The 26,988-nt window shown below is 54.2% G+C and overlaps 1 protein-coding gene across 3 annotated transcripts in view; it reads left to right on the forward strand.

Moving 5' to 3' along the window:
• Nucleotides 1–26,988, forward strand: part of FBLN1 (fibulin 1) — an 88,214-nt gene that overhangs the window by 20,967 nt on the left and 40,259 nt on the right. For 2 of the 3 annotated variants that reach the window (XM_032261458.1, XM_032261459.1), the window contains exons 4-14: nucleotides 2,083–2,245; nucleotides 5,476–5,535; nucleotides 7,180–7,281; nucleotides 7,851–7,988; nucleotides 9,275–9,412; nucleotides 15,488–15,631; nucleotides 16,499–16,627; nucleotides 17,735–17,860; nucleotides 21,579–21,698; nucleotides 22,771–22,902; nucleotides 24,628–24,751. In XM_032261458.1, the coding sequence (XP_032117349.1) occupies nucleotides 2,083–2,245; nucleotides 5,476–5,535; nucleotides 7,180–7,281; nucleotides 7,851–7,988; nucleotides 9,275–9,412; nucleotides 15,488–15,631; nucleotides 16,499–16,627; nucleotides 17,735–17,860; nucleotides 21,579–21,698; nucleotides 22,771–22,902; nucleotides 24,628–24,751 (1,376 nt within the window). The remainder of the gene's footprint in view (nucleotides 1–2,082; nucleotides 2,246–5,475; nucleotides 5,536–7,179; nucleotides 7,282–7,850; nucleotides 7,989–9,274; nucleotides 9,413–15,487; nucleotides 15,632–16,498; nucleotides 16,628–17,734; nucleotides 17,861–21,578; nucleotides 21,699–22,770; nucleotides 22,903–24,627; nucleotides 24,752–26,988) is intronic. The other variant, XM_032261460.1, reaches the window with a different exon arrangement.

A 26,988-nucleotide genomic window follows, 5' to 3' on the forward strand; every position in this document is an offset into this window, starting at 1 on the left:
TCCGCGCTCCCCGCCCCAGGACGCCTTTCCTTGTGAGTGGTGGGGGTTCCTGGGCCAGGAGGAAGGTGGAAAACCCCAATCTTTTTCCTTCTCCCCTGTAGTCGTAAACCCCAGAGGACATCTGGGGCCGAGCCTCCCATGGGGAGTGGGGGTGAGGTGAGCTGGCCTTGCCCTGAGGATTGCCTGGCTCCAGGCTTTAGGCAGACGCAGAAGTCAAAGCAGGGCTCATCTTGGGCTTTCAGAATCTTCTCAGTTCAGGGTAGGCACCCTCACCCTACCCAGGAGGCTCCCAAGCTTCCCTACCCACAGACCAGTCAGGGTCCAGAGCTAAGAATGGGCCCTCACTAAGACCTCTAAGATATGACCTCTATAACCACTGTTGAAGAGGAAACTGAGCTTCAGAGAGGCCCACCCTCCAAAATAGCCTCTCTAGAGTCCTGTCGGACCCCAGGGGGGTCCTGCCCTGGAGGTAAGCTGTGAATAAATGGCACAGTCCTTTCCCGAGTGCTCCTGGGACCCTGTGTGCTGGCAGGTCACTCAGGACCTCCATGTCCGTGGAAGGGCTGTGTCTTTGCAAGAGGTGGAAAGGTGCCTGATAGCATTCCCAGTCTGAGCACTGCCAGCAGACCCAAGGTGTCCGGGCCACCCCTCCCTTACCGCCGCCCAGGGAGGAAAGCAAGCCCAGCCGGGAGGAGCTCGGGCCTGAAGGAGCTCAGGTTGGGAAGCTGGGTTTTCTGCGGGAGGTGACAGATGACGAAAATGCATTCCCTGGAAGAAACCTCCTGTTCCCAGTTAGGAAGGTGATGGAATCATTTTAAGAAGCAAGAATCTGAATGTAGTCTGGATTCCAGGACGGGGTGTGAGGGCTCCTTTGTGGGGATTCTACACATAGATTGGGGTGTGGAGGGACGCCACGTGGAGGAATTAAGGTTCCCAAGCTCCCTGCCCACCTTGGCCTGGATAAGCTTTCACGGGGGCGGGGTAGGGGACTCTGGCCCAGGAGGGAGCTGGGTGGGGTGAGTGTGGGGTGGCCTGGTCAAGGGGTGCCTGGGAACCAGGACCTTGGGCATCTAATGACTGCCCCCCCCCATGCAAGGCTGGGCCTTGCAGATGCCATCTGTCCGGCACACAGCTGTGCCCATGTCCCCAGGCTTGAGAGGTGTGGAAAAAGCAGAGAACATTCTAGCAGGAGTGGGAACAGATCGCTTTGGCAGATGAGCGATTTGTGTTTCCGGGAAGGATTACTCACACCCTAAAAGATGGACAAGGTAACTGGCACTCCCTGTGCTTTCTGGCAGCAGAGAGCGTAGAATAAGCAGTCTGGAAGACCCATCAGCGCCACAGAACCCAGGCAAAGCCACACCTCCCGGCTCCTGCTGGGGACTGTTTGGGAAGTTCTGAGCCCCTCTTAGGGTAACCATTTAATAAAGACTGAGCAGGGCTTTTCATGTGTCAGGGCAGATGTTGCCTCAGAGACTCAGATGTGAGGCTGCAGGGACTTGGAGGTAACTGTTGGGACCTGGGTCCAGGTGACGGACAGCGACCCTGTCCTTTGACCTTGCTTGATGACTTGTCTTGAAGTCCCTGTGCTTTCAAATGCACAGTGCAATTCCTGCTGCTGGAACCCCCCTAACTCAAAAAGGGAGAGGCGAGGTGCAACATGTCGTTCTTCCGGGCATGGTAGGGTAATCTCAGACCACGCAGAAGGAACAAACCTTCGGAGCTTGCGTGTGATGCTATGAGAAGCTCCCTCTTCCTGGAGGTGTGTGAGCAGAGCCGGGTGGTCACTGGGCAGGGCAGGGATGTTGAGGCGGGCAATCCCGTGTCGGGGTAGGGAGGGGAGGTGGAGGCCAGGCCCTTTATGGTTCCTTTAAAAACTGGGACCTAGACGGTTTAGGGCGGGGGATGGGCTTGCTTTGCTCTTTGCTGCCACTGTTTAGAAGTGGTATCTAAGCCAGACATGAGTCGTCACTCTCCGGGTTGTGTGGACAAGGGGCTGAGAGGCAATCCCCTGAGGCCTCTTGGGCCCCACTGGGCTGTCTGCCCAGCTCCTCCATCTGGAGTCCCCACCTGTGTTTGCAGAGGTGCTGCCATTGCTGTCTGCTGGGGCGGGCGGCCCAGGCCCAGGGCCAGAGCTGCGAGTACAGCCTCATGGTCGGCTACCAGTGTGGGCAGGTCTTCCGGGCGTGCTGCGTCAAGAGCCAGGAGTCCACAGACTTGGACGTCAGGGGCATCCAAGAAATGGGTAATTTTTTCCCTTCCTTCCCTTGTGGGCAGTGTATTAAGGTTCTCCAGGATGTGTGTATAGAACGAGAGTGGATAGAGAGAGATTTTAAGGACTTGGCTCACGTGATTGTGGGGGCTGGCAGGTCAAAACTGTAGGGCATGCCGGCAGGCTGGAGCCCCAGGGAAGGAGGGGCATTGCAGCTGGAGTTCAAAGGCCGTGTGCTGGCAGAACGCTGCCTTCCCTGAGGGAGGGCAGTCTTTTTTCTCTTAAGGCCTTCAGCTGATTGGGTGGGGCCCACCCACGTTATGGAAAATGATCTGCTTTTCTCGGTGTCAACAGACTTACTAATCTCTTTTCCTTTTTTGAGACAGAGTCTCGCTCTGGCACCCAGGCTGGAGCACAGTGCAGTGTGGTGTGATCTCAGCTCACTGCAACCTCTGCCTCCCAGGTTCAAGCAATTCTTGTGTCTCAGCCTCCCGAGTAGCTGGGATTACAGGCGTGCACCACCACACCTGGCTAATTTTTGTATTTTTAATAGAGATGGGGTTTCACCATGTTGGCCAGGCTGGTCTCGAACTCCTGACTTCAGGCATTCGACCCACCTCGGCCTCCCAAAGTGCTGGATTACAGGCATGAGCCACCCAGCATGGCCAATATTAATCTCTAAAAAATAGCTTCACAGCAACATTCAGGCTAGTGTTTGACTAAATATTAGGGTACCATAGCTCAACCAAATTGACACTTAAACCATTACAGGTAACGTGAGCATCCACATCACCATTGCCTTAACTCAGCACGGGCTGACCCTGGTTGTCAGAGCCATTTGTGTTTGTGACCTCATCTGAGAGCCACTGTCCTGGAGTGACGCTGAGTGCCTGCAGTTTGGGATCAGACAAATCCGTGCTCCGTCCCAGTCCTAACGTGTACCTTGGTGAAGTGGGGATAGTTGCAGTCCTATTTCATCAGGTTGCTGGGAGGATGGAGTGGGAGATTGGGTGTCAAGTGTTGGGTGCAGCATCTGACCCCGTAAGCATCTGCCTTCACCATCTCCCCATGTCCCCTCAGCCGCCCGGGGCAGCGGAGGTAGTTGGCCTTGCTCTCACTTTGTGGGTGCAGTCTGATGCTCAAGATCACGTGGCTGACACGTGGAGGATGGAGACCCTGGCCTTCCACCTCCTGGCCAGTGCCCTCTCCATCTGGAGACGATGACCTATGTGACATATGGGGAGCAGCCAGGGGCCATTGCTCGTCAATAGCTGGCTATGCTCTATCAAATCACAGATACTTACTCAGCAAAGGGTGGTGTGACCCCGAGAGCAGCTTCAAGAGCGCTCTCAGCTGCGTGCCTCCCAGTTCTGTGTCCTCACCTCGCTTTTCTCCAAAGGCTTGGGCGTGGTTCTATCACAGCGTTCAGGAGAGACTTCGTGGCTGTCCAGTGGTCTCTTACACGTATGCCATGGTTTCCTGTGCTGTAAGGGAATTAACCTGGAAGAAGGCAGGGCTCCGCCTGGGCCAAGCTTGCTGTGCGGGTTTCGGCCTGTTCTTTCCTCTCTCTGAGCTTCGTCCCCACTCTCTTAAAAAATAAGGAGGCACAAGCTGGGCGCAGTGGCTCACGCCTGTAATCCCAGCACTTTGGGAGGCTGAAGTGGGTGGATCACCTGATGTCACGAGTTCGAGACCAGCCTGGCCAACATGGGGAAATCCTGTCTCTACTAAAAATACAAAAATTAATCAGGCGTGGTGGCAGGTACCTGTAATCCCAGCTACTCGGGAGGCTGAGGCAGGAGAATTGCTTGAACTTGGGAGGTGGTGGAGGTTGCAATGAGCCGAGATTGTGCCATTGCACTCCAGCCTAGGCAACAGAGTGCGACTCCATCTCAAAAATAAATAAAATAAAATAAAATAAAATAAAATAAATGGAGGCGGGAGGTGCCAGAAGGGGCGAAAGGGAAGAACTCACAGACCTGTACTCCCTAAGTCAAGGTGATGGCTGTAGGGTCCCAGGTCACACAGGAGACCCAGTCACCCGGGACCCATCCTTCACTTCCTGTTCTTAGTTTTTCAAGTCCAGGGCCCCATGGATGCCACTGAGATGATTTCACATGTCACAGTCTCCAAGAGGGGTCGGGGCCACATTCTGCCTCCTTCCTTGGCTTTTGAAATCAGAGATGACATTTTCGCTTTAAACAAACCCAAACTATTTGTGCTGGTGGAGGATTTCTCCTATGTCTCTGGGGAGGATTTTCACTGATTTATATCTGCAGCGTGAGCAATCTCTGGGCTTTTCTGCGGCTCCAGATGTTTGTTTTATCTCTCCAGATGTTTCGTCTCTCCTGTCTTTTATCTGCTTCTATCCTTGCTCCAGACTTTCCCTTGCATGCTTCCTCCTCTGGGAGAGCTTCCTGTCTTCACAGCTGCACTTTCCTCCCACTGCTGCTTGTGCCATGGACCCACTGTGTGTTTCCTGGGGGCCATGCAGAAGGACCCCAGACCAGTGTTGGCCTGCCACAAATAAGTACAGAAACGGAGAGTGACCTTTACAAATACACAAGAGCGTTTGACAGAATCAGTCAAGAGACACAGGTTTTTACTGTGTGCATCAGTTTAGACTCGGAGGGCGTATCTTGGTCATTAGCAAGGCTGTGACTGCATTTGCCAAGATGATCGAGCAGTTTGGACCGTGGGACAGCACCAGCCTGGCGTCAGTGATTACAGGCCTTTGTGTCTGTGCTCTTTCTCTTATAATTGATCCTTTTTTTTTTTGAAATGGAGTCTCAAGCTTGTCACCCAGGCTGGAGTGCAGTGGCATGATCCTGGCTCGCTGCAACTCCACCTCCTGGGTTCAAGCGATTCTCCTGCCTCAGCTTTCCAAGTACCTGAGATTACAGGCACATGCCACCACACCCAGCTAATTTTTGTATTTTTAGTAGAGACAGGGTTTCACCGTGTTGGCCAGGATGGTCTCAACCTCCTGACCTCAGGTGATTGCCTACCTCAGCCTCCCAAAGGGCTGGGATTATAGGCATGAGCCACATGCCCAGCCTATAATTGATTAGATTAATTACACATTTGCAAGTGTAATTGTATCTTAAAAAGGATACAGTTAATACTTAGCTGTCTATATAAGATGTTCAAATGGGCATTACTGCCTGATAGTGACAAGAAGGAAGAATGTTGGGAGTTTCTTCTAAGATAAGATGGGACCTTGTGTCTGGATCAATGTCTGACTTGGTCTTTTTCCCCCTTAGATAAGATTGTTGAGGTCGAGGAGGAACAAGAGGACCCATACCTGAATGACCGCTGCCGAGGTGAGACTTGGGTGTCTCCCATGAGCCATTTGTTGGTAGTTAAACAAACCCCAAGGGGCCAACAGGGTGGCTCAGGCCTGTAATCCTAGAACTTTGGGAAGCCAAGGCAGGAGGATCCCTTGAGCCAAGGAGGTTGAGGCTGCAGTGAGCTATGACTGTACCTCTGCACTCCAGCCTGGGCGGCGGAGCTGGATCCTGTCAAAAACAAAACAAAACCAGGGAAACTGAATGCTGATCTCACTGGAAGTTGGAACCCAGGTTTTGCTCTGGTTTACCCTGGAAAGTGTCCTCTGGTTGGAAGCCACTTCCGCCCGGTGGAGTCGTGGACTCCCTGCTTCTTCCCTTTCCTTCCCACTTCCAGGTCTGGGGCTGGCTGGGAGGCCAAGGGTGGACTTACTGAGGAGGGCCCTGGTGAGAGCTGGTGTGGAAAGCCTCCGGAAGGTAACAGAGGCCCCCCCAGGCTAGGAGCCCTCACGGAGGAGGAGAGGGCTAAGTGTTTCCTGCCTTTGTGCCCCTGGGGCCCCAGCCACAGCTCTGTCACCATTGGTGACATTCATTGGCCTCACAAGGAGATGTTTGCAAAGTTAAGTAAGGACGTTGCAGGTTTGTTTTTCATATGATAAAGCTGTTTTTCTTTCATGGAACATTCTGGCATGTCTGGACCTGCAGATCTGCCCCACAGCTCTTTCAGTGGTTCGCCCTGTGGCTGGGGTGTTAATCAGGAACCAATTTAATCCCCAAATAGTGCAGTCAGTGTACAGTGACAGTCAGCCGAGAGGCCTGGTGGAAGGAGGAAGGGAGGGACCCAGAGCCCCAGAAAGCCTCAGGGATATGGGAGGGGCTTTCTGGGGAGGGGAGAGCTGGTCTGCAAGGAGGCAGGATTAGCTGGGAAAATAACCCTGAAAGGGTCCTCAGGGGGCCCTGAAGCCGTGCGGAGGGCACTGACCCACAGCAGCTGGGTGCTGGAGGGCAGTGGGCCGGGGAAGGAGGTGGGGTGAGAGGGTCAGAGGCAGGGACACAAGAAACAAGTAGGCCGGCAGCAGTTAGAAGTGTCTCTCGTAGAATCTTTCCCTGGTCCAGGCATATCCTGATGAGGTTTGCAGTTTGAGCATCCCTCTGGCCGCCCTGTAGGAAGTGCAGGTTGTGGGGTGATACTGGGCTACGCAGGAAGACCAGGTAGAAGGAGGCTGTGGCCACAGCTAGGTGGGCAGCCCCGAGAGCTGAGGCCGTGGTAGTGGGCTTGGAGCAGCGGGACAGCTGGAGAGTTCAATGGGGGCAGGTACCTGAGGCCCATTTGGGGCCTGGCTTTCCACGTGGAGCGCACACCCTCATGTCTGTGGCTGGTGGTGAGCTCCTCTCTGCCTCGCCCCTTCTGGGCCAACCCCAGCCTACAAAGGGCCCCCTGTACACCACCTGATTTTCCAGACAGGGAGGCTGGAACCTGAAACAGCAGCCCCTCGGGGCTGTCCAGAGCCAGAGCATGGGGGTCTCCCATGAGGGCTGCAGGTGGGCTCCAGCCAGGTCAGCCTGCCTTGCTGGGTTCGTCTGCCCAGAAGGCGTTTTCTGTGACCCAGCCTGAACAGAGCTAGAAACCGCCGGGTGTCGGGTGTGTCCGGCCCTGGCTCACACACTCTGTGCTTCCAGGAGGCGGGCCCTGCAAGCAGCAGTGCCGGGACACGGGGGACGAGGTGGTCTGCTCCTGCTTCGTGGGCTATCAGCTGCTTTCCGATGGTGTCTCCTGTGAAGGTAATTGTCTCTGTCCCAGGTGCCAGCAAGATTGGCAGGTCACTGTACTTGGAAGCCTGTGCTGGACGTCTGAGCAGGGCCTGCCGTATACAACCAGACCCCAGTTGGGTGGAGAACAGCCCAGGACTCGCTTTCTCGTGCTCCCTGGAGTTTACAGCGCAGTGGCCCCTGCCAAGACTTCCCTCCAAGAGAATATAAGCACCCGGGTTGGGAAAGGGGACAGCTCCAGGATATGCTGAATGGCCTTGGGCACATCCCTCAGCCTGTCCTGGTCCCCTCGTCTGTGAGGTCGGGGAGATAGAAAAGATGCCCCCTGCCGTGGGCTTCTTGAGGACCACATCACTCCAGTCCCAGAAAAAGCAGTAGATAGGAAGGTTAGCAGGGGGGAAATCACCGCTTTCGACTCCATGCAGTCCACAGCCTGCACATGTGCACACGGTGGGCCTCAGCTCAGTTTGCGTGCGTGCAGGGAACCATTTCCACGGTGGCTTTGGCACATTTCCTTCTGAGGATGTGTTAGGATGGGTTGTTCTTGCCAGCCACTCCCTCACCGCCCTGGTCTCTCCTAGATATCAATGAATGCATCACGGGCAGCCACAGCTGCCGGCTTGGAGAATCCTGCATCAACACCGTGGGCTCGTTCCGCTGCCAGCGGGACAGCAGCTGCGGGACTGGCTATGAGCTCACAGAGGACAACAGCTGCAAAGGTACAGCAGACCTGGTCTCCCAGGCGTAGACAGGCGTGGTGGGAGGGCAGCTCTGGGGTCTGGGCTCTCGTCCTGCGCCCTGTGTGGCTGCCCGGGCGACTGCCTGCTCGTCTGCAGGAGGGAGGTGGTTATACCCACCAGACCAATATCCATGGTGTCTGGGCGGGTGAGATGGAAAGGGAGAGTGCTTGCCAGGAATGTTCAGAGCATTTAAGAAGTTGACAGCAGGGCACTGGTACCGGCTAGTCCAGCCATTAGGAAAGGTTTACGTTCTTATGGTGCAGAGTCAATGATGGCAGATTTGGATTTCTAAAAAGGCTTCGTGCATGATTATTTAAAATCAAGACCAGGGATGAATTTCAGGTGCTCACATGTACTTTCTACAAAAAAAAACAAAACAAAAGAAAACAAAAAACCCCACAGCTGTTTGCACAACAGCTGCCTTCCATCTGATTCTAGGCTTCCTTGAAGTTCAAAGCATACCTCCTTCCACTGCATAAAAACATGACATTTCTGGCTGCCAGCCTTTTCCTGCCAAGCCATAGGTATTATTTGGCAGAGGGTGAGGCTCTGATGAGGCTCTTTTAGAGCACAGTTTTTGCAGAGCGTTTCAAGCCTTTCCAAAGGACAAAACCACTTGTGTAAAAATGTCGCTTGCTCACTGTGTCATGAGGGTGACTTCAAAGCAAGGCACACCCTTCTGACCTCTGAGGGCCACAGAGCAAGTTCTCTCCTCCACACCCATGCACACTGGCTGGGTGGTTTGGACCCCAGGAACCCAGTGGCCAAGCCAGCTGTGTATACACATTTGACCATTTGACAGCCGTGAACTTCAAGGGAAGGGCAGCCCATCACATCCTATCGTGACCGTAACTCTTGTTAATATTTGGAATATGGTGAAGGGTTCAGAATGAATTTGTTTATGGAGACTGTGTTTGTTGCCACTAAGATAATTGCTCTGTGATCTAAACTAAACATACACTTAGCCTGAATGAATACTAATATATATATCTACCTGCCAGGAAAATGTCAGGGTGATTTATTATAACAGACAGTTTGCCTCATAAGAGCCTTGGGAAAAAAGTCCACTTTTTAAGTCTTTAGCAACTGGAGCATGATCTGGCTCAGTGAAGTCCTTTTTTGTGTATGATTTCTCTATTGGAATGTTGTGGATGATAGTCTGAGTAATGAACATTAGTAAAAAACTTTCTTGTGATTTTAAAATGTTGTAAGATGCTCTTTGACAGGACTCTTGCTAACCATTTCCTTTTTTTATGGTGTACCAGATATTGACGAGTGTGAGACTGGTATTCATAACTGCCTCCCCGATTTTATCTGTCAGAATACTCTGGGATCCTTCCGCTGCCGACCCAAGCTACAGTGCAAGAGCGGCTTTATACAAGATGCTCTAGGCAACTGTATTGGTAAGACGTGTGCTGCCAGGATTAGTGGGGTACTCCAGGAAGGGCCAGCGATCGAGCCTCGGGCCAGGCTTCTGGACTCTGCGGGGCCGCATGGTGTTCAGAACAGGGGTTGGCACCTTTTCTGTAAAGGGCTGGACAGCCAATACAGCAAATACTATAGCCATTGTGGGCTGTATGGTCTCTGTTGCAATACTCAGCTCTGCTGTGGTAGTCAAAAGCAGCCAGGGGCTGTCTGTAAACAAATGGGTGTGGCTGTGTTCCAATAAAACTTTATTCACAAAAATAGGCAGCGGGCTGGGTTTGGCCCAGGGACCACAGTTTCCCGACCTGGGTTTAGATGAAAGAGCCTGGGTTCTGGAGTTAGAGACATGTTATTTTAAACTGAGTGACCCAAGAAAATGACTTCTGAGCTTTACATTTTTTTCCTCTATAAAATGGGAGTAATCATAGTATCTGGCTTATAGACTTGAGGCCAGGATTATTAGACAGGAACTTTCGAAGGTAGACAGGAAGCACTCAGTGAGTGGTGATTCCCTGCCACAGGTATTTAGCCTATTAAAAAATTATTTTAAAAAATACTTAGCTGGGCGCAGCAGGTCACGCCTGTAATCCTAGCACATTGTGAGGCTGAGGCAGGAGGATTGCTGAGCCCAGGTGTTTACGGCCAAGCTTGGGCAATATAGTGAGACCCCCATCTCTACAAACAATTAGCTGGGTGTGGTGGCGCACACCTACAGTCCCAGCTACTTGGGAGGCTGAGGTGGGAGGATCCCTTGAGCAGGGAAGTCGAGGCTGCAGTGAGCGGTGATCATGCCACTGCACTCCAGTCTGGGCAACAGAGCAAGACCCTGTCTGACACATAAAACAAAATATAAAAGTAAAAAATACTCTGTGATAGTATTTGAATTCAAAGAGACAGAAAGTAGAAAGGCAGCGATACCAGGCTCTGGGCAGGGTGGGGAACAGGGAGTGAGTGTTTCATGGGTGCACTTTCAGTTTAAGAAGATGAAACAGTTCTGGAGATGGGTGGGGTGTTGCTTGCACAGCGGTGTGACTGCACTAACGCCCCTGAACCCATCTACTTAAAACGGTTACGATGGCAAATTTTATGCTACATACTCATGTCGTTCACCACAGTAAGAAAAGAAACTCTGGCCAGGCACGGTGGCTCACGCTTGTAATTTGAGCACCTTGGGAGGCTGAGGTGGGTGGATCACCTGAGGTCAGGAGTTTGAGACCAGCCTGATCAACATAGTGAAACCCCGTCTCCACTGAAATACAAAAATTAGCTGGGCGGAGTGGCGGGCACCTGTAATCCCAGCGACTCGGGAGGCTGAGGCAGGAGAATCGCTTGAACCCGGAAGGCAGAGGTTGCAGTGAGCCAAGATTGCACCACTGTACTCCAGCCTGGGCGACAGAACAAGACTCTATCTCAAAAAAAACAAAGAAAACTCTTCTGGTATCAGAGATAGAGAAATACTAATATGAAAAGAGAGAATCCCATGTGAACTTGGTATGAATTTAGGAGCTCTAGGTAAGACCGCTCACTCTAGAGGAGCAGTGTGGGCGCAGCTGGGGAGCTGGCTGGCCTGGGGTGCCGGCTCTGGAAAGACAGGAGGTGAGTCCTGCTTTCCCCTGGCCTTGTCAGGTTAACCACCTGGCTTAGGCCACTGCCATCAGCGCCGAAGTCCCGATCCACTGGCTTTCCCTTGGCCTCTACTCAGCAGATGCTCCTGCGTCTGCTGTTGAGGTCAGAGCTACTTTTTAGGAGAAAAGTTGAGGACTCCCAGCTACAGATCACACTAGTCAGAACCTCCCTACCTGGAGTGCCCGCATCACCTCTCCTCTTGAAAGGCTGGTACTGCTGTGAGCAAGGAACTGTAAATTTCCCTCTTATTATTTAAAGACAAGTGGATGTGGCCGGGTGCGGTGGCTCACCTGAGGTCAGGAGTTCGAGACCAGCCTGACCAACATGGTCTCTACTAAAAATACAAAAATTAGCCAGGCGTGGTGGTGGGTGTGTGTAATCTTAGCTACACGGGAGGTGGAGGTTGCAGTGAGCCGAGATCGAGCCACTACACTCTAGCCTGCATGACAGAGCAAGACTTTGTCTCAGGAAAAAAGGGCTAAGTGGAACGGTGAACTCTTAGGACAGGGGCCTCATCTGAACCCCACCCCAGCCTTCCTTTGTTACAGCTTCCCTGTCATCCTCTGGGGGAGACTTCTTAGCTGGGGGGCTGTGGCTTGGCTGCCAGTTGGCCCCTCACCAGTCCCCTGCCAGCAGGGAGGGGGTGGTTGTCGCTCAGTGCAGTGGGTGGTGAGCAGGGAAGCCGCAGGCTCTCCAGGGCCAGTGGGGAGAACAGTCCTGCTCAGACTTGCAGCCTGCTCAAAGGGGGCTCCAGAGGAGGCTGGCGTCTGCTGAGGACGGAAAGCCTGACTCATGGCAAAATCAGCCCCGATTTCCACCAAGAGGCAGCGTTTGCAAGTCTCAACCTAGCTCTGACTCTCCTCTCTAGAGAGCACAGCACTGTGTAGGGGCTGAGGCTTGGGAGCTGTCCCCTCACTGTCCTTCCAGGACTGGCAAGCAGGCTGTGGGCTGAAGCCCAGCCTGGCGGCACTTAGTTGTTCCATGCCGTCTCCCTGGGTCTTCAGTGACAGCATCCAAAGCCGAATGCTCAGCTCCCACAGGGTCCCCCCTTCAGATGGGGGTGGGATTCCCCTTTTCATGTGCTCTCAATCCTTGCAATCAAGCTCAGGATTCATGGTTTTAAAAGATGTCTATTTATTTCAACAACTATGTATGTCTTTACTTAACAAAAAGCAAACAAAACCTCAGTGTGGGAAGTAGACACTCCCCCACTGCCTGATCCTGCCTGCCTCTTGGCAGCTCCGTGAAACCTTCTGGGCTCTGCTCCCTTGAGACTTTTTGGTTTTTTTATGAAAATGGGGCCGGACTGTTCTGCCATTTGCTTTTTTCCCCCACTTGACAGGGTATTTAGAAATCATTTCATGTCAGCACCTTTATGTTATCTTTTTTAAAATGACTGCATCAGCAGAAATAATTCTTTCTAAGGAGAAAATCTATCAAGATAGAAGATAGTTTCAGCCATCTGGGAGAGGGCTGAAAAGGCTCTATGTCAGGTCCTGGTCCCCCAGCACCGTCCTGGGTCTGCTCCTCCCACACCTGTGCCCATGGTACCTGCTCCCACACCCAGGAACAGCATGGCCCATGGTGGCAAGTGCTGCTCCCTTGTGTAGCCAGAATCCATCTTCCTGGAGTTCCTAGAACCGGCCTGGGGCCCCAAGAGCACATCCGAGCCTCCTACCTATAGCAGAAGAGCTCCTCCTGCAGGGCTAGCACAAGGGATGAGTCAGGGTCCCCGAAAGCAGAGTTCTTTGCCTCCGTCACAGATGGAGAATTTTCTAGGACCTTAAGGTGGGATCACCAAGGGTTTTGAGACCAGCTTGGCTTTGCTGGGTTTTCTTTGCTCTTTTTCTTCGAACCCCCTCCTCCTGCTGCTTGCTGTCTTCCTTTCTTCTTCTTCTTCTTCTTCTTCTTTTTTTTTTTTTGAGACAGTCTTGCTTTGTTGCCCAGGGTGCAGTATAGTGGCCCAATCTCAGCTCACTGCAACCTCCACCTCCCAGGTTCAAGTAATTCTCCTGCCTCAGCCTCCCAAGTAGCTGGGATTACAGGTGCCCACCACCACGCCCAGCTAATTTTTGTATTTTTAGTAGGGACAGGGTTTTGCCATGTTGGCCAGGTTGATCTCGAACTCCTGACCTCAGGTGATTCACCCTTCTTGGCCTCCCAAAGTGCTGGGATTACAGGCGTGAGACACCACACACTTGAGTGCAGAGGAGGGAATGGGCCAGGGCTTCCCACATGCCCTGGCCGACCTGGGGATGCCTGCAGGTCATGGGGCAGGAAGGGGTTCCATTGAGTCTAGGAAGCACTGGGTGAAGCAAAGAGAACAGGGACTTCGGCAGCTGGGGCTTTGCCCATGTGAATCCCTCGGAGGGAGACCATGCACCATGTTCCCAAACTCACCCGACACTTTACACTGATTTGCCCTCTGTTTATTCACTCCCATTCATTCATTCATTTATTCACTGATAGCGAGGTCTTAACCCTGTGGAGCACACGATGTTCTGAGGGACGCTGTTGTTCCATGGAGCAGAGTTTGGGGAATGCAGTTTGAGTGAGGAGCCTGTAGCGCCTGGGGGGTGGCAGCCGCCACTCTGCTAAACGCTGCGTTTATTCTTGATACATACGGGGCAGGGGCCACCTAGCTGTTTCTCTAAAGGGCTAGATGGTAAATAACTTCAGTCTCTGTGGCAGCTACTCCACTCTGCCCGTTGCCGTGTAAAAGCAGCCCTGAGCAGTGCGTAAGAGTGGGCCTGGCTGCATGCTAATAAAACTTTATTTACAAAAGCAGGTGTAAGCCGGGCGCGGTGGCTCACGCCTGTAATCCCAGCACTTTGGGAGGCCGAGGCGGGTGGATCACTAGGTCAAGATATCGAGACCATCCTGGTCAACATGGTGAAACCCCGCCTCTACTAAAAATACAAAAAATTAGCTGGGCATGGTGGCGTGTGCCTGTAATCCCAGCTACTCGGGAGGCTGAGGCAGGAGAACTGCCTGAACCCAGGAGGCGGAGGCTGCGGTGAGCCGAGATCGCACCATTGCACTCCAGCCTGGGTAACAAGAGCGAAACTCCGTCTCAAAAAAAAAAAAAAAAAAAGCAGGTGTAAGCTGGATTTGAACCAAGGGCCATCATTTGCTGACCGCCGATTTAAGGGAGCTGGGAAGCCTGGTTCTAACCTAGGCCCTGGTGGGCCCCTGACTCCAGCCGTTAGTCCAGAATCGTTCAGTCTCTGGACCTTGGTTTTCTGTTTATAAAATGCAAGCAGTGATGACAGTGATACCGGCCTCACCTCGTTTGCAGGCCGGTTATGGTGCTCAAGAGCAGTAATGGATGTTAACGCTTTTGAGAACTGTTCAGTGCTGCATGGTCGGCGCAAAGGCTGACTCGTTTGGCTGAGGGGGGTGGACTTGGCTGGTAGGGAGAGGGCTACAGCTAGCTGTCTTCCTTTCTGACATACGCTCAGGGGTCTTCCACCATTACTCTCTCTCTTCGTTCTCCCGCCCCTTGATGGTTTGTGTCTGAGCAAGGTGGTTCTCTAAGGTGATATTTAGACACTTAGGTCCTTTTCGACTCCATCGGGAAGTGAAATCTGTGTATTCTTCCTCCACATTTTTTTGTTTTTTGTTTTTTATTTATTGGTTTTTTTTTAAAGATGGGGTTTCACCATGATGGCCAGGCTGGTCTTGAACTCCTGACCTCAGGTGATCCACCCACCTCGGCCTCCTAAAGTGCTGGGATTACAGGCGTGAGCCACCGCGCCCAGCCATCTTCCTCCAAATTTGAGCAGAAGAAGGGAATCCATGTGTAGCATGGGCCTCCTGGGTCAATCACTGGTTCACACTTGCTCACTGTATGTCATCAAAGGTGAATGCCCCACGGTCGCCATGTCAAAGGTGTGTCCATTCAAGGAAGGAGACTGCCATGCCGTGAGCTCAGGGAGCCATGGCACCTCCCGAGTGGGCCTGCGTCGGGAGCATAGGCCCTGTGAAGCCCCGTCACCGGAGGGACCTAGAGTCTCGCTGGGAGCCAGAGTTGCTGGCACCAAGTGGATGGTCACCTGTCTCCTTGTCACTAGAGCCCTGTCTCCTATCACTGTCACAGGACCTATGTCTCCTGCCACTGTGCCCAGTGTGTGGAGTAGGTGAATGTAGCAGAAGCCGGGTAGGCAGGTCCTGATTTGGTTCAGTGAACAGTGGAGGTGCTGGAGTTGTAGGGGCAGGGAGCAGGGCCAGAGGTATTTGAGGCGGTATGCAGTGATGACATTGGGAGCCAGTTGGGAGGCGGCTGTGTGGTCCGGGGTGAGGGGGTTCAGCCCCTCCATTTGTGGTTTTGCAGAGAGGTAGGAGGGGAGTTTCTCTGGAGATCCAGTTGTTGGGTTCTGGGACACCCCCAGGTTTAACCGCGTTGTCTCTGTCTCTTCCCGCTGTAGATATCAATGAGTGTTTAAGTATCAATGCCCCGTGCCCTATTGGGCATACCTGCATCAATACGGAGGGCTCCTACACGTGCCAGAAGAACGTGCCCAACTGTGGCCGTGGGTACCATCTCAACGAGGAGGGGACTCGCTGTGTTGGTGGGTATTAAAAAAGAAAACAAATCTGAAATCCACTTTCCCGTCTGTTTCCAGCACACACCCTCCTTCTCTAGAAGTGGAAAGTGGACCCCCAAAGCAAAGCCATTTCTGTCAGCCCATCCATCCCATTGCCAGCTCCCAAGCACGGGCCTTCATTGTCCTGCCTGGACTGGTGCAGTAGAGCACCAGCCCGTCTACGCCCCAGCCTTGTCTACTTCATCTGTCTAGCTCGTCCTGAGCCCAAAGCTTTCTCACCCCACCCTGTTTACAGCCCATCAGCTCCCCACTGGTGACAGGACAGATGCCTCTGCATATATTCCAGTCCCCCAGTGCTGGCCCAACTCCACAAACCCTGTAATCCAGGCGATGTGGGTCTTGCCACCCTGCACACAAGCGCTGTTCTTTCCTCTCTGTGTGGGCGTTTGATCATACATCATTCCCTCTGCCCACCTGCTCCTACGTTCTTCTGGATCCAGGGCACCCAGCCTGCCTGGCTCCTGCAGGGAAGGAGCCTTCCTCTTCAGTGTCTTCCTGTGTCTCCTGATGATATCTGCCCTCTGAGGCCGCGTGGGGGTTCATAGGCTGTGGCAGAGGCTGTGTGGAACGTGGCTAGGACCGTGGGGCTTGGAGCACTGCCTGGGCACTTCCTACCTTAATGAGAGTTCTTGCTGACCCGCCAGGGAAGGCTGCCTCTGGGTCACCTGTCTCCCCAGCCCAGTGCCCTGCACACAGTAGGTGCTCTGTGAAGTCGTGTTGAAATGGAATGCACGTTTCCATTTGCTCCTTTCTTGCTTTCCTTTCTGATCATCCTGGGGGGAAGAAACCCAAACTAAAGGTTTTCATTGTGGCTTTCTCTCTCCTTTGAAGACGTGGACGAGTGTGCACCCCCTGCCGAGCCCTGTGGGAAGGGGCATCGCTGTGTGAATTCTCCTGGCAGCTTCCGCTGCGAGTGCAAGACGGGTTACTATTTCGACGGCATCAGCAGGATGTGCGTGGGTGCGTGGGGGCCCCCGCAGGCTGTGGGAGAACCCAGCCACGTGGCACCAGGGACACATTCTGTGGCACCTAGCGTGATGTGGTCTGATCCTCATCTCCGAAAATCCCAAGTGCAGGCAAACCTTGAGAGAAGACCCTGAGTCAGGACCACCCCATTCTAGCCTCAGCTCTGCTGCTGCCCAGCTGGGCGGCCACTGGCACGCCCCACCCCCAACGGGTGTGAGATGCTCCCCATCTGTAGAAAGGGGTTCTGCTCGACCCAGGACCTCCAAGTGCTGATGAGCCAGGTCTACAAATGTGGGCAGTATTGGTGATTTCCTGGAGATTCACTGCTGAGCTGCAGAGCCGCAGGGGCTCCAGATGTACCTTTAGCCCAGGGTGGCAAGGGCAAAAGTTTTGACCAGGAGTGGGGTCAGGTCCTGTCCAGTTAGTGCCTGCTGTCACCAAACCTAGGTGCTCAGAGGAGCCTGGCAGCTGCTACTTCACTCCTGCCAAGCGGGCACTTTGCTAGATCCTGGCAGACCCTCCTCGTGGGCCCTGGGGAGGACTGGCAGGAGGGAATAGGTTCAAATGTGCTGCCACAGAAGGAGCACAAGGCTTGCCCAGCGGGCAGGCACACTGCAGCCGTCCTGGCTGTCCCACTGACATCCCGCGTGCTAGGGACAAGTCTGCGTTCCTTATCTGAGAAATGAAGCTGGAGGCTGGGTGCAGTGGCTCACGCCTGCAATCCCACCACTTTGGGAGGCCAAGGTGGGCGGATCACTTGAGGTCAGGAGTTTGAGACCAGCCTGGCCAACATGGTGGAACACTGTCTTTACAAAAAATACAAAAATTAGCTGGGTGTGGTGGCATGTGCCTGTAATCCCAGCTGCTTGGGAGGCTGAGGCAGGAGAATCACTTGAACCTGGAGGCGGAGGTTGCAGTGAGCCAAGATCGAGCCATTACACCCCAGCCTGGGAGACCAAGCGAGACTCCATCTCAAAGAAAAAAAAAATGAGACTGGAGGAGGTGGAGGACAGAGGACATGAACTGGCCTCGCTAGGAGGGTGGAGTGTGCCACCACTGTGGCTGGACATTGCCCTGAGCCGGCCCACCCCTCTCTTTCAGATGTCAATGAGTGCCAGCGCTACCCCGGGCGCCTGTGTGGCCACAAGTGTGAGAACACGCTGGGCTCCTACCTGTGCAGCTGTTCCGTGGGCTTCCGGCTCTCTGCGGATGGCAGGTCGTGTGAAGGTGAGGCCGGGGCCCCGTCCACTCACTTCCCCAAGGCCCCCTTCCTCCTGGGGAAGCCATCGTCCTCCTGCAGACCCGTTTGGAGCAGATCTGTGTTGATTTCCCCAGCACATTTAAATGTTAGCAGGAGAGCTCCTGTAAAATACTGTTCATCAGAAGGCCTGCCCGACTGCCCGCCCGATCTCCCCTGCTGGCATCTACCCTCTGAGGCTGTGTGGGGGTTCATAAGCCGCAGCAGAGGCTGTGTGGGATGTGGCTAGGATTATGGGGCTTGGACTGTGACACCCACCAGTCGTGGGGCCTTGGTTATGCCTGACCTCTGCCTGCCTCCGTGTCCTCACCGGGGAGAGGGGCTGGTGTGTGAAAAAGCAGCAAAGCTGGATGCTTGTTCTGCACAAAGATGGTGTGTGGGTTTTAATCAGATGCTGCTTCTGGGAGACAGGCCTTGGGGTCCGTTGATCTCAAGTCACCCAAATGACTGGAGGTAGGCTTTGTAAATGACGGAGCCAGGAGAGGAATACGGAGGTCCTTAGGGCATGGGTCAGTGTGATTAAAGCACCTGCCTCTAACTTGAAACGGAGCCTCACTCTGTCGCCCAGGCTGGAGTGCAGTGGCATGATCTCGGCCCACTGCAACCTCCATCTCCTGGGTTCAAGCAATTCTCCTAACCTCAGCATCCTGAGTAGCTGGGATTACAGGTGCCCACCCTCACACCCAGCTAATTTTTGTATTTTTAGTAGAGACGGGGTTTCACCATGTTGGCCAGGCTGGTGTTGAACTCCTGACCTCAGGTAATCCACCCACCTCAATCACAGTTAGGTTTTCCCCTCCCAGAGACAGAGAAGCGCCCTGGCCTTCCTGATGATGACATTCCCCAGGCATGGCCCCAGTCCTTGAGAAAGACACTCCCGGGTTGCATATCTCAAAGGGACAGAGAAAGCATTTACATTTACAAGTTTTTCTGAAGTACATGCTTCAAAGGGGAAAGGAGGTCAGCGCCTGTAGTCATGTTTGGGCTGGAACCAAGAGAAAATTCTTTTGGCAGCATTAGACTTTCTCAGTCAGGCATCCTGGGTACGTGGTCCCTGGCCAGTGGCAGCCACACTAATGTCGTCGGGTTAAGTCTCTTGGCATGTGGGGGTTGGACACAGTTGTTCCTGCCAAGAGTCTTGTGGTTCTCAGATAACACCAACCTCCTGGGCTGATGGAATGGTCACATGAACAGCGTGTCAGCCCAGAGCCTGGCACATACTAGGTGCTTGGCAGATGTCACCTCTTCTATAGGGATTAGGTTCTGAGCTGAGCAGACACTGAGAGCTTTGAGTGACCCTTGGCAATCATCCACATTGCCCGTGACACCATGTTTGGTGGGTGCATTACAGTGGCCCAGAGAACAGCTTCTGCAGCCTAACTCAAATATGGCAGGTCTTACAATCTGCCGTCAGAATTTTCCTTCCTGATGAGTTGGTTACAGGGGTTAGATACGCCAGGGCGAGCTGTAGTGTGCATAATTCTCAAATCAGAGGGTGGATGGTATGCGGGGGTCCTGGGATTAGTTCACCAGAACGCCTATGGATGAGGAACAAGATTCACGTATTGAGTCTCTGGGGCTTGTGTTCAAGCCCCACTTCTGCCATTTTCAGGGCCTTGAAGAAGTAACTCAGTCTCCCTGGGTCTTGGTGTCCTCATCTGTAAAATGGGCAGAGTAGGACCAACCCCATAGGGGGTTGTGAGGGTGAAACGAGATTGAGCAGGTGAAGACTTTATCACAGGGCTGGGCGCCAGGTGACGAGCTGGCGGTGTGGAGACAGCCGGCATTTTTTTTTTTTTTTCCTGAGACAGTCAAGCTTTGTTGCCAGGCTAGAGTGCAGTGGCGCCATCTTGACTCACTGCAACCTCTGCCTCCCAGTTCAAGTGATTCTCCTGCCTCAGGCTCCCGAGTAGCTGGGACTACAGGCACGCGCCACCACGCCAGGCTAATATTTGTCTTTTTAGTAGAGACAGGGTTTCTCATATTGGTCAGGATGGTCTCGATCTCTTGACCTTGTGACCTGCCTGCCTCGGCCTCCGAAAGTGCTGGGATGACAGGTGGGAGCCACCGCGCCCGGCCGACTGCCGGTGTTGTTATTATTTGTAGAAGTAGGATTCCTGGTTGTGCTTCTTCTGGTCACTCGTAAATTACTGAAAAGTCGATTTTCATACTCACATTCATGGACAATGTCGTGGACACAGCAGCAGGGCCTGGCCAGCCTTGCCATGTGACCTTACTAACTATTTGTTAAGCACCTGCCCTGGGTGTGTAGGAGAACTCGGTCCTGCACTGGGGAGTGTCTACCCTGGGCAATGAGAGACCACGCTGGGCAGGTGTGTGGGGGCCACAGAGATGAGACACGGGGCGGAAGGCTATCGGACGTTCGCCGACGCCACACAGTATAGATTGCAGGCTTTCCCAGCCACCGCCTTCGTTGCAGCCGCTCGGCTCTGCTGTGGCAGCACAGAAGTAGCCAGAGGACCATGGTAAAAAAATGAGCATGGCCGGGCGCGGTGGCTCACACCTGTAATCCCAGCACTTTGGGAGGCCGAGGCAGGTGGATCACTTGAGGTTAGGAGTTTGAAACCAGCCTGGCCAACATGGGAAAACTCTGTCTCTACTAAAATACAAAAATTAGCTGGGCATGGTGGCGCATGCCTGTTATCCCAGCTACTCGGGAGGCTGAGGCAGGAGAATTGCTTGAATTTATATCTACTTTAGTAGATAATAACCTCTTGGAGGTGGAGATTGCAGTGAGCAGAGATTGAGCCACTGCACTCCAGCCTGGGCGACAGAGAGAAACTCTGTCCCAAAATAAAAAAAAAAAAAAAAATGAGTGTGGGTGTGTTCTTTATTATTATTTTGAGACGGAGTTTCACTCTGTTGCCCAGGCTGGAGTGCAGTGGTGTGATCTTGGCTCACTGCAGCCCCCACCTCCTGTGTTCAAGTGATTCTCCTGCCCCATCCTCCCGAGAAGATGGGACTACAGGCGTGCGCCACTATGCCTGGCTAACTTTTGCACTTTTGGTAGAGACGGGCTTTCACCCTGTTGACCAGGCTGGTCTTGAACTCCTGACCTCAGGTGATCCACCCGCCTCAGCCTCCCAAAGTGCTGGGATTACAGGCATGAGCCACTGTGCCCGGCCTGGCTGTGTTCTAATAAAACTTTATTTATAAAAACAAGTGGCAGGCTGAATTTGGCCCAGGGACGGTAGTTTGCTGACCTCTGCTCTAGGTAAAGGGGGCAGATGAGCAGTAGTCCGGAGTTGCCCAGTAAGTTCTGTGCACTGGAGTGGGAGGAGTACTGGCGTATGGGCTGGGTGGCTGAGGCCTTCCTTGTGTGCTGTCATCTGTGTGGGATGCCATCTTGGAGGTGAAGTGGGGAGCGCAGGATCAGACTCCCATTTGAGAACTAGAATGGACTCTGGCAGCCAGGTGGGGGCTGGAGGCTGGAGCTGCTGTCCTGTCAGGAGAGGGCGTGGTCAAAGCAAGCAGGGGCAGGGATGGAGGGTTCAGAGTCACCAGCTGTGATGCCCCTCCCTCAGCATGCCCCTGGACCTCTGCCCCTCCAAGTAAGCTAACCTGAGAGAGGTGGAGAGGGGCTTCTGTTCCCTGACCCTGAGGGCTACAGTGGAGGCAGGGACGTGTGATGTCGCCCTGAGTGGTGACCCCCGCTTTCTCTTTCAGACATCAATGAGTGCAGCAGCAGCCCCTGTAGCCAGGAGTGTGCCAACGTCTACGGCTCCTACCAGTGCTACTGCCGGCGAGGCTACCAGCTCAGCGACGTGGACGGAGTCACCTGCGAAGGTGCGGACGCCCCTGCTTGCTGAGGGAGAAGCACCCCCGGCCTCGCCGTGAAGCGGCACAGCTTCTGACTTTCAGATTCCACAGGGAAGAGCCTGCCAGCATTTCCTCACCTGGCAGACCTTCCATGTTCGCCCTTGGAGGCTAGCAGGTGGTTTCTGCTTTCCCTCCAACTGAGATTTTTTTTTTTTTTTTTTTTTTTGAGACAGGGTCTCGCTCTGTTGCCCAGGCTGGAGTGATGTGATGCAGTCATTGCTCACTGCAGCCTCAGCTTCCTGGGCTCAGATGGTCCTCCCACCTCAGCCTCCCAAGTAGCTGGCACCATCAGCACACACCACCATGCCTGGCTAATTTTTTATTTTTAAAAAATTTGAGTCAGGGTCTTGCTATGTTGCCCAGGCTGGTCTTGAACTCCTGGGCTCAACTGATCCTCTTGCTTCATCCTCCCAAATTGCTGGGATTATAGGCGTAAGCCACTGTGCCCAGCCCCCAACTGAATTTCTCATATACTTTTCCCATTCTTTTTTTTTTGGGAGGGAGGGGGACGGAGTCTTAATCTGTCACCAGGCTGGAGTGCAGTAGAGCAGTCTTGGCTCAGCGCAACCTCTGCCTCCCAGGTACAAGCAAGTCTCCTTCCTTACCTCCTGAGTAGCTGGGATTACAGGCGCATGCCACCACATCCGGCTAATTGTTTGTATTTTTAGTAGAGATGGGGTTTCACCATGTTGGTCAGGCTGGTCTTGAACTCCTGACCTTGTGGCCGGCCCTCTTCGGCCTCCCAAAGTGCTGGGATTACGGGCATGAGCCAGTGCACCCAGCTGAGTTGTGTTTGTTTCTTATTAGTCAAGCGTTATCCATATTTCCTCCTGCCTGCCACACACATACTTCACACCATGAACTTGCTGTGTGACCCTAGGCTAATCCCATCACGTCTCTGAGCATGATGGTCTCTGAGGCTTCCTGTGTTCAGCTTGTCCTGTGCTGCTGCCCTCCCGGGCCCCAGTGCAGCCCCCAGGGTGAAGTAGCGTGGCCAGGTGCCAGGACACAGAGGCTGAGGTGGGCTTTGCTGTTGCAGACATCGACGAGTGTGCCCTGCCCACCGGGGGCCACATCTGCTCCTACCGCTGCATCAACGTCCCTGGAAGCTTCCAGTGCAGCTGCCCTGCGTCTGGCTACAAGCTGGCTCCCAACGGCCGCAACTGCCGAGGTGAGCAGGCGGAACGCCTTGGGGTCCCTCGTGCTGTGCTGGGGGCTGTGCAGTGTTGTGGGGCGGAGGCCAGGCTCCGGGGCTGTGCTTCCCCAACCCACGGGCCACAGCACAGATGGGATGCATTCAGGGAGAGCAGCCCCTGCCGTCCAAGGGGTGTCCTGGGGTCTGCAGCACCCTGGTCTCCCACACCAGGCCCCAGCACACTTGTCCTCTGAATTGTCTGACCCCCGCGAAGGCTACACCCAGCAGGAACAGTGACCCCTCCTTCCCTCCCCCAGCAGCCCCGAAAAGGTAGGAACAGAGAGGCCTTTGGGAAGATGGCCACCAGGGAGGAAGCCATCCAGGCCAGGGGATGGTGTGGCTTGGTGTGGGGTGGCCCGGGGCGCTCATGGCTATGGGTCAGCTCCAGAGTGGGCTAAGTAATGGGGGCTAGCGGCACCCATTTTGTATTCAGCCCCCGCTTCTAAGAACGCACTGGGGCAGTGTGTGTCCCCCAGAGCCATCCGGTAACATCCATTCAATGCCTGACAGCGGGTGCTAAGTGGATGCTTGTGAGTGTGATCCTCGGTGTACACACTGGTCCAGAGCTGAGTCACGGAGGCGGGGCTGTCCAGCCAGGTCCTTGGGAGCCCTGCATGGGGCTGTGGACCTCGGGCTCCGGAAGCCCCTTGGGTCCTACAGATGTAGCTTCCGGTTATGAGGAAGGTGACTTTACTGAAAGGCAGGCAGGAGCTGCGGCGTTTCCTGAGAGGCCCCTCGGCTGGTCCCGGGCTCGGGATGGAAGGGCATTTGTGTCTGCATTTCTGAGGGAGCAAATGACTTTTCTCCTGGCCAGGCTCCCTCACCACAGCCTGGGGTCCCGCCCAGACTCAGCATAAACACATTCCTGAGCCGGCCTTGGAGGCTGGGGAGTGTTGTTTTTGCCACCAATGCTTGGGCATTTTCCACCTCTTAATGGGTGTCTCCCAGGCTGGGGGACAGCCCCCGAGCCCCACTGTTTGGCCGCTCCAGAGTCTGTGGGAACTGGCCTGCTCCTCCATCTCCAGGGCCCTCTCAGTGTGGCGCCCCAGGCCCCATCTCAGGAGCCCCAGGCCTGGTGGTTCCGGTCCACCCTGAACAGCCACCAACCCCAGCACACAGGGCAAGGCCTATGATCGCTTCATGCCTGTCTTTCTCATTGTGATGTGGAGCTAGCAGCTGCTGCCCCTTCTCTCCTAAGAGGTTGAGTCACACCTAGGGTAAGGGTGTCTTGCCTTGGGAGCTGCAGAGAGGCTCTGCATGCATGGACTCTGATTCCAGCCTGCCTGTGTTCAAAGCTTGGCTCTGACACTTATAAAATGTGTGACCTCAGACAGGTCTCTTAAGCTCTGTGAGCTCCTCATAAAATAAGGATCATAACAGTGTCTGCCTCATTGAGTTCTTAGAAGGATTCGTCACTTGTCCGTGAGAGGCACTCCCAGGACCCATCATGTAATGTTTACTTTTACCATCATCACACTCCTCTGGGGATTGTGAATAAGTTAACACTTTATAAATGTAAATATCCTATAAATGTAAGAACCGCCATAGGACACTGCTCCGAAGATCAGCCAGTGGAGGGCAGGGTTGGCCTGACCCCCACTCCTAACCCCAGTTGATGGGAGGCCCGGACTCCTCTGTCCCCAGATGGGGATGGCTCCTGCAGCCTCTGCCTTCACTGTGCTTCTGTGGGGTCTCTTACAGACATTGATGAGTGTGTGACTGGCACCCACAACTGCTCCATCAACGAGACCTGCTTCAACATCCAGGGCGGCTTCCGCTGCCTGTCCTTCGAGTGCCCTGAGAACTACCGCCGCTCTGCAGACACGTAAGTCCCTTGGGCCATGCCGTCGTCTGTCTTTGGCCTTCCTGGTGGCCCAGCTCCTGGATGGGTGGTTATGGGGCTGTGACCTCAGTGTCCTCCCATGAGGGACTCAGGATACTCAAAGATCACTAGCTCCCTGCCCCTCAGGCCCCTAAATATTAGTGACTCTGGTCTCAGGAAGTCAAGGGAGTAACGGCAAATGAGGCTGGGATCTGTAGTCATGCTGTCAGCCAGGGCTGTGCACAGAGCCAGGCAGAAGCCACAGCCCTCTTTTTCCCTAGGGTAGAGCCTTGGGCAAGCTCTCTGGGCCTCAGTTTCCTCATCTAACATACAGATGTCAGAACATGCTCTGACTCAGATGCCTAGGTAGCAATGTCTCCCTGTCAGCCCAAAGCCAGGGAGTCGATGTGACATGCTGGACATTGTTACTCGGTGCCCAGCTGAAAGCCAGAATTCGTCCAGCCGGGTGACGCTGTGGGAACAGCGTCAAAGATTCCAGATCTTAAACGTGGGGTTAGGTGGCCTTATGTCTTTGTAAGCTCACCCACTCCTGGGCCATCACGGCGTGCATTGAGACCATGGTTCCCGCTTCTTATCCCCCTGCCCCAACTGTATATTCAGAAAGTCTTATTTAGTGCCACTGTGAGTTGCTTCGGGAAAAGCTCTACACTGGGACAGATCTCGGGACTGTGGACTTGTGACCTCCCCCAGCACTCTGAGTGTTCAGTGCCGGCAGCCAGCTATTTCCCAGGCCTTGGGCTCTTGGCTAGCTCCCCCCACCACCTGAGGGTCAGTGGTAGTGTCCACTGCTTGGCCCGAGGGGCAGCTGCTCATGGCATGGCAAGCCTTCTGGGTCACTGAGCAGCCCCATTGTCCCTCCGTATTTTCTGGCATTGGGGCTGCTCGTTGGCTGGCCCGGCCGCGTCCCTGATCTGCTGTTTCCCAGCACGGGCTTCCTTGTGCTTGAAAACCCAACATCTTGCTTCCTTCTAGAGCTTGGGTTAGGAAAAAGCTGCCCCAACACTGAGTTTGCAAGTCCGTAGCATCCCGAAGAGCTCACGGTTATGCAACAGCCTGGCAGGCAGCGACAGCGCTTCTCGGAGCCATTTAGAAAGTTCCATGGCTTCGGCTTGAGGCTGTGCAGCTGTTTGTCATTGTGAGTTCACTCTCTCCGCAGCCTTTGTCTGTGCCTGGGCTTCAGCGTTCCGGGAGGCTGGCTGTGGCTGTGTCCTCAATTTCTAACTTGCACACAGTCAGAAAACCACCTATCATGGGCGGGTTGGCCATGTGTGCTGAGCTCATGGCTGAGATCGGCAGAACCCAGCTCCAGCCCTCATGTCAGCTGTGGAAGCCTCTGCCACCCTCAGTGCTGGAGAAGGTCATTTCTTCTTGGACCTACTGTGTGCAGGCACCTGGGTAGACAGTGAGCCTTTGTCCCTGCACTGACTTGGCCTTTGGAGCGTGTGCTAAGAGGGAGGAGGGCCCCCCAGCTGGCTGGGCATGAGGGTGGGCAGGGGGCTGCCTGGAGTCGACCACGCCTGCATGAAGGTGGAAGAAGGAGTGAGTTGGGCAGAGGGGGTGGGAGTCTGCACATGTGTGCAGTGAAATGGGGTGTTCAGCCTGAAACCTGGGCCCTGCATGCTGTGCAGTGAGGGACTGACCTGCTGGGCACCTGGCTTGTCCCAGCCCTTGGACTTCCAAGGCTGACAGAAAGGAGGGGCCACCCCTCTCAGCACTGCTCACCCTCAGACTGGAGTTTTGTATTTTACAGCCCCTTTTCCTGCTCACCAAAATCCAAGCTTCTTAAAGCGTTTTTTCGTTTAACCTTCAGAAAGCAATTTTTAAAATCTAAAAGAGCTGTATTTAGGAAGGACCCGTGGGCAGCGCTTCTGTGGTTAACAACTCAGCAAGAATGGCTCACTCGGGAGCCTTGACGGACAGGACGGCAGAGTCGGCTTCTGTGGCTTTCTCTCTCTCTCTCCACTCACTCCGCTTCTATCTGGGGAGCGTCCCGGCGGCCAAGGGCTGGTAACTGGAGCATGACCCAGGAAACTGGGCCGCAAACCACAGGGCTCGGCCTTGTGGACAGGACCAGTCGACCACAGTCCTACCCGCAGGAGGAAGTGTGCAAAGCTGTCCCACAGCCTTTGCTGGGACCAGACACACCCTCTTTAGCCCCTCAGTGGGGCTGGCCCCAGATGACCCGTGGCCTTGGTGGCTGCTTCCCGGGGATGGGACGC

Source organism: Sapajus apella, unplaced genomic scaffold, assembly GCF_009761245.1.
Source record: "Sapajus apella isolate SASKATOON/1434 unplaced genomic scaffold, GSC_monkey_1.0 scaffold123, whole genome shotgun sequence".
Classification (NCBI taxonomy): Eukaryota; Metazoa; Chordata; class Mammalia; order Primates; family Cebidae; genus Sapajus; species Sapajus apella.